Consider the following 17297-nt stretch of genomic DNA (forward strand, 5'->3'; position numbering starts at 1 on the left):
ATGTGTGTTCACCTAACAGTGGAAGAACTATCTGTGAAATCTGAAGAATCCTGAATTGCTACAATGGCTTTGTTCAAGTCTTAAGGATAGTGAGCTTGCATATCTATATTATTGCAGTATTAGGCTGTTTGTAGAATTATTCAGAAAAGATTAATAAAACCTGGCTATCTGATATTTTACTTCTGGACAATGCTGCATCATTCTAGACAATAAGGTGGAGGGTTGAGTCAATAATTCCTGGCCACCGCCTTTTCAGGCATTAAGTATCCGGCCCTTGTGGAGCACATCGCTCTCTGGTGGCCATACAGCAATATAACACACATCAAAGTGTGGGCCTATAAAAAAAGATAGGGTATCATAACTTCAGAGATCCTCTGGGGGAAACTGAAGCACTCCTGCATTACACATAAAACACAGGGGCTGAATAATATGGGTCTCTGAGTAAAGACAATATAGAAAAACAAATACATTAAAAAACACATTTAGAAAAAAAGGCTCAGATAGAAAGTACTGTAAATTGTGCAAAAGGCCCTGAGCGGATGCATCAGTTGTGCAAGCATTGTGCAAAATAAGTATATGGATATGTATATAGGTCGGTATAATTATAAATTGATGTTTATGTATACATGTGCTCTGAATAAAAAAATAAGAGGTTTATCATAGTCTGTCGGATGAATTAAAGATATATACATAAATAAATAGCTGTGATAATTAGATTTAGCACTACATCGTACTAATTGCATTATACCAGCAGCACTTCAAAGCTTTAATACTATTTCGTCAGGGATTATATCTCTAGATGTGTCTAAAAAATATTTAAGAGCTAAATTCTTGGCTATGGAAAATTATTAATAATGTTTGTCTGTAGTAATTTTACCATAAATTATTTTAGAGGGAACTAAACAGCGCGGACAGCACGATTGTGTGCGAGTGTGTTATTTGTTTATATGCAAACAGTTCTTAAACAAGCTTTTCATGAAGTAACGTAACTTACTTTTCAGAAAAATAAATTGGTTACTCATTTCTTATTCCTCGTTTCTTCTCAGTCAGGCGAAGCGAAAACATGAAGCTTTCCTTGTATGTAACGCACACAGAGCAAAGTCCGGTCTGGATCAGAGTGTTTGTGTGGAGCGGATCGAAAGAGATGTTGTCCTCACAACTCAAAGCGTTCTTTTATCCCTCCGATCCTGATTCACTCCGGGTTTACGTTTCCTCAACAACAACAAAAAAAAAAAAAAAAAAAAAAAAGAAGAGCGAAATCAGACTTAACGGTTAAAAAAAACTTGCTCCTCGCCTCAGGCAAAATCACACAACTCCACTTTCAATCAAACGGAAAAACACCAACCAACCACTGTAAAATATATATATTTTATATTAATATTGAATTATATATTACATCGCCTGGTATTAAGAACCTGCAGTTGATTTAACGGAATAATTAGATCTTCTGAATACTTCTCTTTAAATATTTCTTTAACATGCTGTTTTTGTACAGCAAATTAAAGACATTAAAAGCCTTATTAACGCTTAAGTAGGTTTGTGGTGTTCTTGGTAGTCCGCGCAGTTAACATTATTCCAATTTAAGCAGAAAAAACATTCATCCACTTGAATTATCTAGAGACGATAAACATCGCAGGTCCCCAGAGACAGGACCGAGACCGTTGGAAACCGGTTTGGTGAGCTATTCGCCCCCAGACCGCGAGGAGGCGCTGTTATGCGCCCAACTGACACAAGGAAGCTTACGACTCCACAATAATATTACCAAAGTACAGGGAAACTGTAAGGAGCTCTCCCTGTCTAGATGGGATGGCAACTTTACCCAGCGAACGGAGGGCTTTTGCGCATAAGATTAACAGGTAGGTGAACTTCACCGAGTGTTAAACAGTAGAGATGTCGTGCAGAAGTAGGTTAGTTGTCCCGCGCGCTTCGGGATTGACTCGAGTGGGAGAGAGAAAGATCCGCCACGAGTTAAACAGGGATGCACCTTTGTTTAGCTCCACTCACCGGGCTTCGCAGCAGCGTGACACTGCAACCAAACCGCTTTTGTTTAACACTTCGAACAGTTTTAAGTACTTTGCCACGAATACATGGTGTATATCGCGTTTAAATCTTAAATAATCAGACTTCGTGTGGGAGAAAAAAGGTTGCATTGAGCGCCATGAGCTGTAACGTGATCTGATAGTGATGTCGGAAGTACTCTTTTAACTATTCAAAGTGATATATCTAGGGAACGAGCTAAGGGCTGTCCGTTTCTAAACAATTTAAGTCATAATGCAATAACACTACAGCGTTTTCTTCTTCTAGAAGTTATAGAAACCCAATAACGTTACATAGTTGCAAACAAAAAAAGTAACAATTAAGTGATATATTACTTGAAGAATGAAAAAAAGAGCGATAATACAGAAAAAATAAATATGTATATATATATATATATATATATATATATATATATATATATATGTATATGTATATGATGTAAATCTATATGATGCTCTTGTTTTGTTTTTGGTCACAGATGGATCCACTGACATGTTTACACATTTTATGATCATGATTTATGTGAGACAAGGCAATCTAATATATCAATATTAGATCGTTCTAACACTAAATGTTGAAAATGGTGGGTGTATCTGTATTCTGACATGTTTTATGGTTTTATGATCTGTCAGAGGGGCAAACTGAAATGAAAAATCTCTGATCATGCGACTGTTTACATCAGCTATAAAATGTTCAGGTGAAATACGGGTCTTGCCTGCTCATCAAGAGTTGATGCTCTACTTTCGGTGGGAATCAACTCACTTTTTGCTTGATGAAGCAATTCTGGAACTTTCCAGATGGCTTCACAGAAACTGAGTGTGTCCGTGATTGTTTAGTTCACTTGTTTACTGATTATTTATTTGTTTGGAGTGATTGAAATGGCAGTTTTCATTCATTCTCATAGATCAGAGCAACAGTGATAATTTGACCAGCAAGCCGATGGACATGTTCAAAAGCATAAGGAAGAGTGAAATCTAAGTGAGATCTTGATGTGTGGAAGTAAACAAACCTTCAGGAGTGATCCCTTACAAAAGCACTTTACTAAGATGGTATTACCATAATACTTATTTAAAAGAAGTTCTGTATGAGTACTATGATCATATTCCTTGAGGTCTGTACATGATACTGTTGATGATGCACAGTCTTGACATTACATTGTAAATAGGTGTCACTCTTTTCCAGCCGAGGATAGGATTTTGTTTTATGAGTTATTATCTTTCTCTTTCTTCACCTCTGTGAGAGCAGACTTATTGTTTCTTTGCAGGATGTAGGAAAGGGTGGTGCACTCCATTCCGCCCATTGCTTTTAGAGCAGACTAGTTTTCCTCTTTCCTTTTAAAGCAGGAAATAGGAAGCCAGAGTGTTGGGGAGGCGTTGATATAGCTCTAAATTTTTGTCAGAGCATTATGCATGTCATGCATTAATATGCGTTTATGAAAACTCTTAATTCTCATTGCTGCACACTGTAAAACAAGCAGCGTGTTGTTATTATCGTTTCAACTTGACCCAGTTGGCCTGTCAGGCTTAGAGTTTGTCTGAACAGTTTTCTCCTTCACAACTTTATAATCTCAGGAAATGGTTTGTCAGTGAAGAGGCTTGACCCCTGGGAGGGGGCCACCCACATCCGCTCTTTGGACCACTCCGGGGCTGGTTGAATGACAGGGCCTGATGCTGTAGTCGGCAGAGTTTTGTTAGCAGTGTCTGGATTTGTGCTTTGAGATCAAGACAACAGTGCTAACAGAGGTTAGGGTTAAGTATTTGCCCAAGACTCACCCTCTCATTGCTACAGTGTTGTTATCGGTTGCCATGTTTTGCTGTGTGGCTGCTGAAATATTAATAAGTGTGCATTGCTATGCTCTTGTATGGGTGGGTTATAAGCTGTTCTATTAGGATGCATTAGGGCTGTAAAATCCATTACATCCCTTGGATGCATGATGTATATTTTGTTGGTTACCAGCATGGCATGAAAGTATGAAGCTAGCACAAACAATGCAGAACAAACTGCTGAAATACATGTAGTTACATATAATCGAGGCTGTCACATATCAAACTTCAGCTCAAGATTATAAAAAATAAAAATATCATGAAAACATTTCATCGCAATATCTGTAAAAAAAAAAAAAAAGTTTTAGTTTTTTCTTTATCGGCCAATGAATTGCACTTGAAATATGAGTATAGGAAAGTGGAGTGATAGAGTTAATTCAAAAGCATGAAAAATAAATGTTTAATTTGTTCATCCTTCATACTGGTGTTTGTGACCCACACTGTATCTATATATACATGCTTCAGTACTAGTATGCAAAAAAAAAACTACGAAAATAAACCTTGGGTAGTATGCCTAAATATATAATATTCATAAAACATTAGGTGAAAAGTACCCGGATGATCTACTATTTCCGTGTGCATCTGATGGACACTTTATTATCATCACATGAGGCCACGCGAGAGGATTTATGAATTGAGTAAAGTGACACAACTAATGCTGGTAGGTCACATGACTTTGAGAACAAGACAAATGTAGTAGGTCAATAAGGGTATACTGCAACACTCCTATAGTAACATACAAAATCAGATCCATGCTGATATTTGCTTTAAATCCCCAACCCTTAAGTTTGGGCTTTAGTAATAGAGATAATACAAGCAGTAATGATGGGGTGTGTGTGTTTTGAAGGGAACTGGAGCATCTGCAGCTGTGTGTGTGTGTGTGTGTGTGTGTGTTTGTCTGTGAGAGCGAGACAGTTTGAGTTTGTTAGGGAGCAGCTGCAGGCTATCTTGGAGTGGATGAGGGGTTACTAGGTTATTGGGCTTTGTTGAGCATTTAAGCCTCTCATTTGCTTTTAGTTTCCAGATTGACAGAGCTGTGGCGTCCTGCCTGCTTTCTGCCAGCGGCTCAGCATCTCTTCAAACGTTTGACCATCTAAGCAGCTGCTGGCTTTGGCCACTATATCTGATATGAACCTGTCACGCTGTCTGTGTCTGATTCATTGTGATCTTGATCATCTTTATGATATTTTGTCATTGTATATAAGCTCCTGATGTGATTGTATGAGATCAAGTAAATATAATAAATGTCCCATTTTTGTGTCTCTCATAGGACAGTAGCGTCTGAGGTCAGGAAGCAGGTTTCCCGGGAATATGGCTCTCCACAACTGTCCAAAAAACGTCCTGGAGCTCATCAACCGGTTAGTGTGTACTTGTGATTATTCATGTATAATTCTGCTTGTTTGCACACAGTCTTGTGGGCTCCTGCCAGGTCTTGAGTCAAGACTGATGGTGTAATTTAATGCAATTTATTACTTGCTTTGAAAACAAACTGGGGTTTAGCTGGACTAAATTTAATATCTAAATATTTATAGATTTCTATATCAAATAAATGGTGTTCTTATAAATTTTCCATTTGTCAATCCTGAAAAATGTGTCATGTTTTTGCAAAAATATTAAGCAACACAACTGTTTTCAATTTTTCTTGAGCAGCAAATCAGCATATTAAAATGATATGTGAAGAATCATGTCACACTGAAGACTGGAGTAATGATGCTGAAAATTCAGCTTTGCATCACAGGAATAAATTATATTTTAAAATATTTTTTTGTAATAATATTTTGCAATATTAATGTTTTTACTGTAATTTTTGTCAAATAAATGACCTTTGGTGAGCATAAGAGACTTCCTTCCAAACACAAGTATGCTTAAGTTCTCAAGCAAAGCGTTAAACAATAGTTATACTGTTCAGAATGAAAACAAAAGTGTAGCATTTTTATAGTTAATATGATTGTCTCAACCTGTAGTTATACCTGTTTGGACACCTGTGTGAAATCACGTAGAAATAACTTTATACAGTCAACAGAAAATCACCTTCACATGGGTTGATCAGAAGTCATTGAGTCAAGAATGTTTGCCAGTCGGTTGGATATTTTGTATCTAATGCAATGATATGACATTTTTAAGTGTGACCAAGGTGCCCAAATCATTTTTGGGACCTCTGTATATATGTTATTATAGATAGGACTGAAAGGGGGAAGTGGAAATGACCACAAGCCACAATCACTTCCCTTTCTTTTCCCCATCACAAGGTTATTTAGAAGTTTTCTGTACCCTTTTTGCATATGCAGTGTTGGTAACTGTGAAAGTATAACTTAATAACCTGCAGTCATCTCATTTTGTAGAGTTGTTAAAACGCAGTCAAACATCCATATTGAAATTTTTTTTTAGCTACACTATTTTTTTTCAACTGGCTTGTAGATAACTGCACTGAAACTAAATAAATTGATCATATTACACAGAATAAAATTTTAAGAGTTAAGGGGTCATATGAAGTTATTTAAATTTTTCCTTTCACTTTGGAGTTTTACAAGCTCTTGGTGCATAATGAAGATCTGTGAAGTTGCAAAGACTAAAGTCTCTAATCCTTACCTAAAATTGCTCATTTAAACATGCTCCCACATAGTGTTGACAAAAGACTCGGTACTTCGGTACCAAGTCAGTACTAAATAAAATGAAAATGTCATGGTACCAGTTTCTTTAAGTACCGGTGGTACCAAGTACCTGGTGAACCCGGTTCTTGACGCATACAGCGCTATGATTTCCGCGAAGCAGAAAACGCGTCATGAATGTCATGAAAATGAAACTTACATTTTAATATGGACAGTCATGGAATTTGTCAAAGTTAGCATAAATTAATCAAATCTCCGTATGGACCAGTATCTGTAAATGTTAAGCTGCAAAAGTTGGTTGAAATATGAATCCTGCATGTTCTGCGCGTCTCTGTGTGAATGAATGAATGAATGGCAGAGACGTGTGGGTTTGTTTAATACATAGACTGAAGCGCGTGACGCTTGTAGTAATTTCAGAATCTGTCGTCTCAATGAGGACATAAATACATAAACAACATCACCAGAACTGTTCTGAGTCACTTCACAAACATTTTACCGCTTCATTTGAGTAAAATCAGTGTCATTTTTTAGAGGTATTCACGGTAACCCATCAAAATAAAAGTTCATTTTTACATAAAGACATTGTGTTAGAAATATTATTATTATTTAGTAGAATGTATGTGATACTGCTACTACTGTTTTAATTTTAATAGCAAATCCCCTTTATTTACCAAAAAATAAATGTGTTTAAATTTCATTAATTAAAAGACAAATTAAATTTGGGTGAAACTTGTTTACTGTTTTCATAATTCTATTACTTGTAGAAAAACTTTAAACAAAATTTTAAATAAGTATAAAGAATGGCATTGGTTTTATTCTTAGTTTTATTCTTAGTGATTTTTTTTAATTAGCATATTTTTGTGTTTTGCTTTGGTAGCGAGATCCGTGGATTTTCACTGGTATCGGTACCGAATACTTAAATTTTGGTACCGTGACAACACTACCCTCACATGTCTACATTATGATGTGGGAAGATTTACATAACACGCCTCAATTTTCATGCAAAGAAAGAAGGCGTAACTTTTATTCTTGCTGTATTGTTGTTGCCGCGTGGTATAAAGTATCAAAGTATGGTAAGGCGGTAACATTTCCGTCACACACAATTTTGTTGAGAAAGGATGCATTAAATTGATCAAAACTGAAAGTACAACAAACCGTATACCTGATCTGAATCTCGATTAATGATCTTCTGATGATGAAGTTTAATGGTGTTGAAATTACACTAGCAAAATGTTTTGTCATTTTCTTAGACCCACGGGTATTCAATTTCAATGTGAGTCTGGCTCGTGTGGTGACACATGTACTCTTCTAGGTGCCTCTGACGGAGGTGGTGGAGCCTGTGGACTATGAGGAGTACGTTAGCAGCCATCCGCCAGGAGCAGAGCCCGGACCCCTCCGACAGCTGCTGGAGTTCCCCAGCGATGACCTGGAGCTGCTGCTGCAGGAGAGAGAGTGCGCCACAATAGAGCCGCCCGTCCCGGAGGAGGAGTGAGTCGCTCATCACTCATCGCACACACACAAACACACACACCACACTGTAATGCACCTTGCGCTTCCTCACGCCCTCACTGCTAATCAGGTAATATCCTCATCTTGTTTAAGCCATGCTGTGCTGCCTGTAAGTGCACTGAGGGTATCTGGGAGTTTGACGCTATCTCTTTTTGCACTCACTGTTGATAGCTCACTGGACCCCAGAGTGAGGGATGCCCTGGGGGTCTACACCGACGACTGGCTCATCATCCAGAGGAAGTGAGTATTCTTCCTTCTACATGAGCTTCAACTTAAACAAATACACACACAGTACCAGTCGAAAGTGTCAACATTGTAGACCTACTTTTTTTTTTCCAAGAGTAATAGTAAAACCATTATAATTGTGGAAAAATGCAACTATGGCAAAAAATTTTTTTCAAGAAATCAAAACATCTTGCTGTTCTGAGGTGCTTCTGATGTTTCACACAGATACAGTTTATGTTGTGTACAAAACTAGCTTGAATAATAAAAGAGTTCTTGCTTAAAAGCCTTTAAACCAAAAGGTTTCAGTTTCATGATAAGCATCGTTTGAGTGTGTTTTTGTCAGGTGATGCTTTGACGGGTAGTGTACAGCATAAATACTTACTGGGGGACAAGTTAAGTAGAAAATAAAGACATGCTGCTTTGTGGTCTCTCAGGTATCAGCGATACAGTACAACACAGACGCCTCATAACTCTGAGCGGCAGCGGGAGAAACAGAAAGGACTCGTCAAACAAACCTTTGAGCTGGATGAGGTCACCGTTGATCGTCAGGATGAGCAGGTAACTGTTTGACAAGTAAAACAGTTAATGCACGCAGTACATAGGAGATGTGTCCTAGTGGTGATACATTGAGCCATGGGCGACACAGGCTTGTGACATTTTCCAGTCGCATTCTCTCTTCTTCTCCCAATCATTTACTGTCATAGCTGCGACTGTATGTATAAGTGGTTAAAAAAATGCCTAAAATAATAATCTCAACTGAACAGAGTATCTCAAGCTATTTTGTTTTGTTTAATTAAATTGATAAATATAATTGGATAAATGATCGTTAAAAAATAATGATAATAAATAAAATCCTCAAGTAAGCAAAAAGTCTTAAACTATTTGTTTTATTTATTTTTTGTCATTGGAGTTATTATTTAATAGATGGAAGATTGAATGATATACTCCTAAATTGCATGGAAAATTATGATATTAGCAAAGAATGTTAGTGAAACTGACATAAATGGATAAATGGTAATTATGGGCTTTGTAAAATAATACGTTATATTTCAATCTATTAGTATTTACAATCAAACTTTACATTTACAAAGTGACGAAGGCAGTAAATAGTAATACAAATCCTGGAGTGAGCAAAAAGTCTCAAACCAATTTAATTAGCATATTTATTTCATTGCATTTATTATTTAATTAAATTGAATGTTAGAAGTCAAACTTGAAATTGTCCGGATACATGATCACATGAACAAAGTCTCTCAAACTATTTAGTCTTATTATTTGATTTTCTAAATTATTCATTATTAAAATTAAAGGATGTTAGAATTAAAAATAAAAAAATACCCATATAACTGATTATTATGGTCTTTGAGATGTAATGAATGGTTGTGAATACAATATTTTATTTTTATTTTATTGTTTTGAAGGTAAATAGGTGAAAGGGCTAGTTGAACCAAAACTAAAAAAACTTTGGTTTCATTTCCTTATCCTCATGTCGTTCCAAACCTGTTTGAATTCTTTCTCAACACAACACTTACTGAACACGAAAGAAGATATTTCTTCAGTTGCTTGTAGTTATTGACATTGTATTTTATTTTATTTTTCTATACTGGAAGTCACAGGCTACCTGCAGCTGTTTGGTTACCAACATTCTTTAAAATATCTTCTTTTGTATTCCACTAAGAAAGAAACTCATACCAGTTTAGAAAAACTTGATGGTGAATAAATGTTATAAATGAACTATCCTTTCAAAATAAGAAATTAGTTGGATCAACGGTTATTGTTATGGTCATTATAAACATGTCATTATAATTTTGAGAAGGTTTGTCCTAATGCAGAATGTCTGTGGCAGGATGACTCAAAGAGGCACTCAGTGTCGCTGGATGATACGCCGCGGGGAAGCTGGGCCTCCAGTATATTTGACCTGAAAAACTCCACTCCTGATGCGCTGCTGCCTTCCGTGCTGGAGCGCACGGCTGCGGAGGACATGGACCGCCGCAACGCCGAGAACCGCCAACAGTGCCGCCACGCTGATCTGCTGGGACTTTACCCTGCGCCGGATGAGGTCTGAAATCATTAAAAACAGTATAGTGAGACAGAAAGTTCAGGACTATGTGAGAAAGAAAGTAGTCTTCTGTGTAGGAGACGATGAGTAGCACTCGACACTTTTATGTAGGAGAGCTGTCAAACGCTCAGACATCTCTCTGATGATCCAGCTGTGCTTTTGTTTGATCTTGTCAAACATCTTCTTTGTCTTTCCTCCGTCTTTTGCTCCTCCGCCTCGTCGCTGCTCATCCTCTCGCTTTATGTCTGTGTACACATTGTTTGCGATGACTGAGCAAACGTTGCCATAGTCATGATGACGGTTCTTTGTGTTTGACAGGACGAGGCCGTCGAGAGGTGCGCCATCCCAGAGGTGCCCAAAGAGCACAGCGGCCAGAGGATCATGGTCAAGTGTTTGTCGCTCAAGTAAGCCTCTCGACTAGTCATTCTGGAGTGCTTGATATGTTGGTCGTATTGCAATTACAAAGATGAAGAATAGCAGGCAATAAAAGAAGAGTGTTTTCTACGATGACAAAAACTAAAGATACTATAAATCTGTACAAAAAAAAGGAGGAAACTCAAAACAATAAAACAAGGAAATGACTTGTTTTTGTGTTTCAGTCAGCATTGGATGGGTTAATTTAATTTGTTTCCTTGACCTGACTAGAGTATTCTGTCAAAATAACTTCCTTGTCACTGTAAATCGCTGAACGTTCCTATTCTTCACTTGGTGACTGTATTCATTGATTGCGATGTAACACACCTTCTGATTACACATCCAGCCCGAACAGTTAAGCCAGCTGCAGTATGATCTGACTCGCTGTGGTTGCTCTTCTAGATTTGAGATTGAAATCGAGCCGATATTTGGAACACTGGCTCTGTATGATGTCAGAGAAAAGAAAAAGGTATGACTGTGTGTTCTTCACCTTGAAACGTTTGGATAGTTACTGAAAAGTGTGTGGGTTCAAAGCAGGTTCCTGTAAATCACTAATGAGATCATGATCAATCGTTTCCCTTTCACATCCACGCTCAGATTTCAGAGGATTTTCACTTTGATCTGAACTCGGACCAGATGAAGAGCTTGCTCCGACCCCACAGCCCCCACGCAGCCATTTCCACACTGGCCCGATCCGCTATCTTCTCCATCACATACCCGTCTCCTGACATCTTCCTAGTCATTAAGGTATGACCAGCAGGGGGCGCAGTACCACATGTCCTTATGGAAAGTCAGAGTAGGACGAGAGTAACTGCAGGTCATAATAATGAGGATTTGTTTTTGTAGAATTTTCTTAATGTGCCAAAATTTTCAGTGGTCCTACTACAAAAATATGTAAATTTGATATAATATCAATTTTCGGTATTTTTTTTCCAGTATACACTACCTTTCAAAAGTTGGGGTCAGTATGATTTTTTTTTATGCTATAATACTGTTATTTAGCAAAGGCACTGAAAAATATTTTTGTTTTGAATAAATGCGGTTCTTTTGAACTTTCAATTCAATAAAGAATCGTGAAAAAATTGACGTTTTTTAAAAAATAGCAAGCAGTGCAACTGTTTTCAACAATGAATTTTAAAGCTTATCAAGACATTTTACAGTGGTCATGACTTCAAGCTTTAGAGATGAGTCGAACCACAGAAGCTATATTAACGAAAGAAGAAAAGGAACATTTTCCTGAATCCTGAGCTTAAGCCAATTTAGATGCTGTTGCATAACCTAAAGAGAGTTGTGCTATAAAGACAACTCATGAATATCAATAAGCTGAAACAGATTTGTTGGCAGGGATTGTCCAAAATTGCTCAAACGTCTACTAAGCAGTTACGTGTCGTGGAGGTTTTGCTTCTAAAGTTTGATCTAAAGTTACTCAATCCAAGGTTCACTTACTTTCTCCACCATGTATTTTGAATGAATACTCAATAAAAATATATTCAATAAAAATGTGAAAAGTACAAATGTTTGTATATTATTAGTTTAATCAGATTGTGTTTATTTATAAATGTGAGTTGAACAAAGCCATATTATGTGGATATGAATTATTATTGGTGCTTAATTAATAATAATAGTTCTTATTATTGTCAATGTCAAAAACAGTATTTACTGCTTAATATTATTCGTCATACTACCAACTAAGGATTCTTTTATTATCAGAAAGTTCAAAAGAACAGCATTTATTTAAAATAGTAAAGACATTTATTAAGTTACAAATGATTTCTGTCACCTTTTGGTCAATTTAATTGCGTCATTGCTAAATATAAGTATTATTATTATTATTATTATTATTAGTTTAATCTTATGTGTGCAATTTGAATAGTAGTATATCAGAGTTTCCACAAAAATATTAAGCAGCAAATCTAATAAAAGATTCTTGAGCAGCAAATCAGCATATTAGAATGATTTCTGAAGAATCTTGTGACACTGAAGATGCTGAAAATTCAGCTTTTAAAATGTATAAAAATAAAAATTTTACATCTATATCTAGCCTCAGACATCCTTATTGTTAAGCAGCTGTACTTGTGTTTCAGCTGGAGAAAGTCCTTCAGCAGGGAGACATCGGCGAATGCTGTGAACCCTACATGGTCATGAAGGAATCCGACTCCACTAAGGTACGAGTGTACATTTACGTGAGGGTTTTTGCATGAGTATTTCATCAGACACGTTTGGCATGATTATGGTATCCTCTGGGGGATTTCTCAACTTGATCTGGACTGCTGCAATATTTGTTAATCTTTTTCAATATGAGCAAGGTCCAGTAGATGCTGGAGCCTGTAACTGTCACTGTAGAATTCTGCTGCCAAGTTGCTTTTTTCGGCTGTTTGAAATGGCATGATATGTGCTGCTAACCCATTACCTTTACACAGGGCTTGTGTAAATTGAAATTATTCGGTGGTTTTACCTTTTTGTGTGTATGTGTGTGTGTGTATGCATGCAGCATAAGGAAAAGCTGGAGAAGTTGAGGGCTCAGGCTGAGCAGATGTGCACTAGGCTGGGTCGTTTCCGCATGCCCTTCGCCTGGACTGCAATTCATCTGCTGAACATCGTCAGCAGTGTTGGAGGGCTGGACCGCTCCGATTCTGACTCAGACACGGGTATTAACCAGAGCCAACACATTTGAACTTAGATAAGAGTTTACTTTTTACTGCTTTCTTTTAACCAGTCACCTTGAACATGTCTCTGAATGGAACACACACAAGGGCTTATATATTTACAGCTATTCATCATTATAAATGTGCTCCATTATTTTGAGACATTTTGAACCAGAAATACATCCTCAAGGTACTTGATTTTTCATATAAATGTGATGTAATCTTGTGCAATGTTTTTCCTGGTGCCACAGTACAACAACAAATTAAGGACGCACACATAATAAAAAATAAATAAATAATCAAATATGAGAAGCTGGTGAGAAATGATGTGAATAAAACAAAACAAAATATAGTAGGTAAACAGAATATAGTAGTGAAAATAGTACAGAGTTGTATGGGGCAGAGAAAAAGAGAAAGTCTTTGCTTTTTGCACTGTACCATTTCTGAAATATTATTTTATAGTTAAGGGACTATGATGATTCTAAACAATTTTCATAAATGATCTAACAAAATTAGGAAATTTATTAAACCATACGTTAAATAATTATGACCTCACTAACAGTTGAAGTTCTTATATAAAAATATATATAGAAAAATATATTCTTTTTTTTTTCTTTTTTTTTTTTGCTATGAGTTATGGGCACTGAGATGAATGTAAGGTTAGGTAACAAGTTCTATACAAGCTGTTTTGTTGACACCTATGATTTAAACATCTGCTGTGATTTAATCATTTAGGATGGTACTTTTCAGTAAGTTCATCTGTATCTTTAAACAAATCCTCATTTATTTTTCATGCTGCAATAAAGATACATGATATGAGGAAGAGAACAGTATTTCCTACATGTGATATTCTGGCTCACACTACATGAAATAATGTCAAAACAATAGTTTATTGTTTGAATTTCCTGATAAAATGAACTGAATTTGAAAGCTGTCGTTTAAAAAAATAACTAGACACCAAATTGTTGAGGAAATAATTCCCCCAAAAGTTTGCTAAAGATGTATCTACCCACCTTATCCAAGATGTAGATGAGTTTTTTTTTTTCATCAGAACAGATTTGGAGAAATTTAGCATTGCATCACGCTGACCATTGGATCTTCAGCAGTGAATGGATGCCATCAGAATTAGAGTCCAATTGTTTTTTGTTTTGTTTTTTCAGAATTTGGAAAAAAATATGCACAGATCACGCACCATTACAAACAAAAACGGAAGCGACTGTTTGAAATTAAAAATGCCTCGATGGATTTGTTTATTACATGTAGATTTTCACTTCACAAGACATTAATTGATGGACTGGAGTTGTGTGGATTATTGTAATGTTTTTATCAGCTGTTTGGACTCTCATTCTGATGGCACCCATTCACTGCAGATGATCCCCTGGATCCTATATTCACAATGTTGGTTAATTGTGTATAGCTAACAAAATAATGTTGAATATAAATAATCTATATGTCATCCAGCCCTAAACAACATTTTCCCATTCCCTACAGAGCGTAAGGGGACATGGAATGAGAGGAAGAAGAAAGGTTTTGAGAGGATGAGTGTAGGAGAGGACATGTGCAATTTCACTAACTTCCGTCCAGCAACTCTCACTGTGACCAATTTCTTCAAACAGGTCTGCTCTCTATTCATGCACATTTCTGATGGTAGTGTATTGGCACAATATATTATTTAGCCACTGAACGAACGCTGAGAGTTTCTGTGCTGCTGCAGGAGGGCGACAGATTGAGTGATGAAGACTTGTATAAGTTCCTGGCGGACATGAGGAGGCCGTCTTCTGTCCTGCGTCGACTCAGACCTGTGACTGGTATCTGTCCGCACTTATTTTTACCACATCGGTTCAATTATTTAAACGTTTTATCACACTGTCGGTCTCTTTCTGTCTAGCTCAGTTGAAGATAGACATCTCCCCGGCTCCAGAGGCCCCTCACTACTGTCTGTCTCCAGAGCTGCTTCATGTGAAGCCTTACCCTGACCCACGCGTGCGTCCCACCAAAGAAGTGCTGGAGTTTCCAGCTCGCTACGTCTACACACCACACACTACCTACAGGTCAGTCCACACACATTCATGACTAAAAGATGCTAATTAGAGTCCAACCGGTTTATTGGTCTGGCGATTTTATCGGCCGATATGAGCCTGTCGCAGATATTTCGGCATCTGCGTATATGCCACCAATATGATTGTAGTTTTATGCAGAACATTAAAGGGATACTCCACCGTGTTTTCATATTAAACTATGTTTTTCCCTTAACTAAGACGAGTTGATACATACCTCTCTCGTCTCAGTGCGTGCACTCAATCGCTTTGGTGCGCATTGACACTTTGAAAGCACTAAGCTTAGCCCATTCATTCAATATGGGCCAAGCAGAGAAGCTACCAAACACCTCCACGTTTTCCCTATTTAAATACAGTTACTCGCGTAGTGTAACTCAACCTAGGACGGTAACAGTAATATCTTCACTCATGAAAAATCCTCTCACCGGCCCCCGCTCCCTCTAGTGAAGATATTACTGCGCCAAGACGAAGTGCTTACAAGCACTTGCCATGGTATTCCGCCACACCATATAGTTATCCATTTTACACGCTTAGAAAAGCGCAACGTTTTGTTTTGTGTTACCGTCCTAGGTCGAGTTACACTAAGCGAGTAACTGTATTAGTTAGCTGAGTAACTTGGCCCATATTGAATGAATGGGCTAAGCTAAGTGCTTTCAAAGTGTCACCGCGCGCCAAAGCGATTGAGTGCACGCACTGAGACGAGAGAGGTATGTATCAACTCGTCTTAGGTAAGGGAAAAACATAGTTTAATATGAAAACACGGTGGAGTATCCCTTTAAACGCAGATAAAGTGCTTGTAAATGGTGTAGTTATGTAGTTTTTCCAGCAGAGTGGACAAGTCCATTGTTTGCTATTTGGTGATCTTGATGAAATGCTTTAAAAAACTTAAATGTATGGTATACCATTGAAAATTTGAATGGCCATATCTCCGCACCAAATTCAGGGATCCCTTCAGCTCGAGGAGCCCGCTCAAACGATGAATCGGCTGTACGTCTCGAAGACCACGCAATATTGCATTAATTATTCCAGATGAATCGCCTTCGAACGTGATATTGCGTAGCTTGTCAGTGATCTACGGCCCTGTCTTTTAAATGCTCCTCCATTTAAAAGCAGGTGATGGCAATTTAGCGGTAATCACGGAACCAGATTTACTGACTAGATGTGCATGATCATATCGTTAGATATATCGCCTAGCCCTATTAAGCAGTGGTTCTTAATTTTAGTCCTCGTGACTCCCTGCTTTGCACATTTTGTATGTTCCTCTTATCACTTCAGACGTTTCTTCTATTTGACCGTAAGTGCCCTGCGAAGTGACTTCACATGATGTTCCACCATGAATCCAGCTCGAAGGGGAACGTACATGTTACAGGGCATTAAAGTGCGCGAGAAGTGAATTTAAATAGTACTTATTTACAGAGGAATATAATGTCACACTTCTCGAGTAAGTTTCATCTGTGTGTGAATTAATCCGTGAATGAATGTTCCGAAGTGACAAACATTAACAGAATAAAGCTGAATAAACTAACTTTACTGTTCAGCGTACTTATGTCAGACACATTTTTGATAAGTTTATGGTTACATTTTTAAATACCCTTCATCTATTACAAATATTTGTCACATCATTACAAAGTGTTTCATCACCACATTTGAGTGATCATTGCAAAAAAAGTAATATCAGTTATAATATCATTATAATAACAGTATAATATCAGTTATAAGTATAAAGTATTAAGTTATTAGTTACATACATATATTATGATCATTGTGTTTTTTGCTGTTATAAACATTATTCACTACAAAAAAAAGCAGCTAAATATTTGTAACAGGGATTTCATGCAGCAATTCACAGTTTAAAATGTTTTACACAGAAGTTCACTCTCCTCCTTTTTCACAATTGAGGCCCAGTGTGCGTGTAAAAT

General features: G+C 37.2%; 1 protein-coding gene across 3 annotated transcripts in view; it reads left to right on the forward strand.

Moving 5' to 3' along the window:
• Window positions 1–1692: 1692 nt before the first annotated feature.
• The window catches only part of LOC127952530 (dedicator of cytokinesis protein 7), a 44064-nt gene continuing 28459 nt past the window's right edge, over window positions 1693–17297 (forward strand). For all 3 annotated transcript variants that reach the window (XM_052551060.1, XM_052551071.1, XM_052551082.1), the window contains exons 1-14: window positions 1693–1856; window positions 5131–5218; window positions 7782–7957; window positions 8150–8218; window positions 8638–8761; window positions 10050–10262; window positions 10581–10666; window positions 11079–11145; window positions 11274–11423; window positions 12761–12841; window positions 13168–13324; window positions 14813–14937; window positions 15036–15129; window positions 15210–15372. In XM_052551060.1, coding sequence (XP_052407020.1) covers window positions 1807–1856; window positions 5131–5218; window positions 7782–7957; window positions 8150–8218; window positions 8638–8761; window positions 10050–10262; window positions 10581–10666; window positions 11079–11145; window positions 11274–11423; window positions 12761–12841; window positions 13168–13324; window positions 14813–14937; window positions 15036–15129; window positions 15210–15372 — 1643 coding nt within the window. In that variant the 5' untranslated portion in view covers window positions 1693–1806. The remainder of the gene's footprint in view (window positions 1857–5130; window positions 5219–7781; window positions 7958–8149; window positions 8219–8637; window positions 8762–10049; window positions 10263–10580; window positions 10667–11078; window positions 11146–11273; window positions 11424–12760; window positions 12842–13167; window positions 13325–14812; window positions 14938–15035; window positions 15130–15209; window positions 15373–17297) is intronic.

This window comes from Carassius gibelio, chromosome A3 (assembly GCF_023724105.1).
Source record: "Carassius gibelio isolate Cgi1373 ecotype wild population from Czech Republic chromosome A3, carGib1.2-hapl.c, whole genome shotgun sequence".
Lineage (NCBI taxonomy): Eukaryota > Metazoa > Chordata > Actinopteri > Cypriniformes > Cyprinidae > Carassius > Carassius gibelio.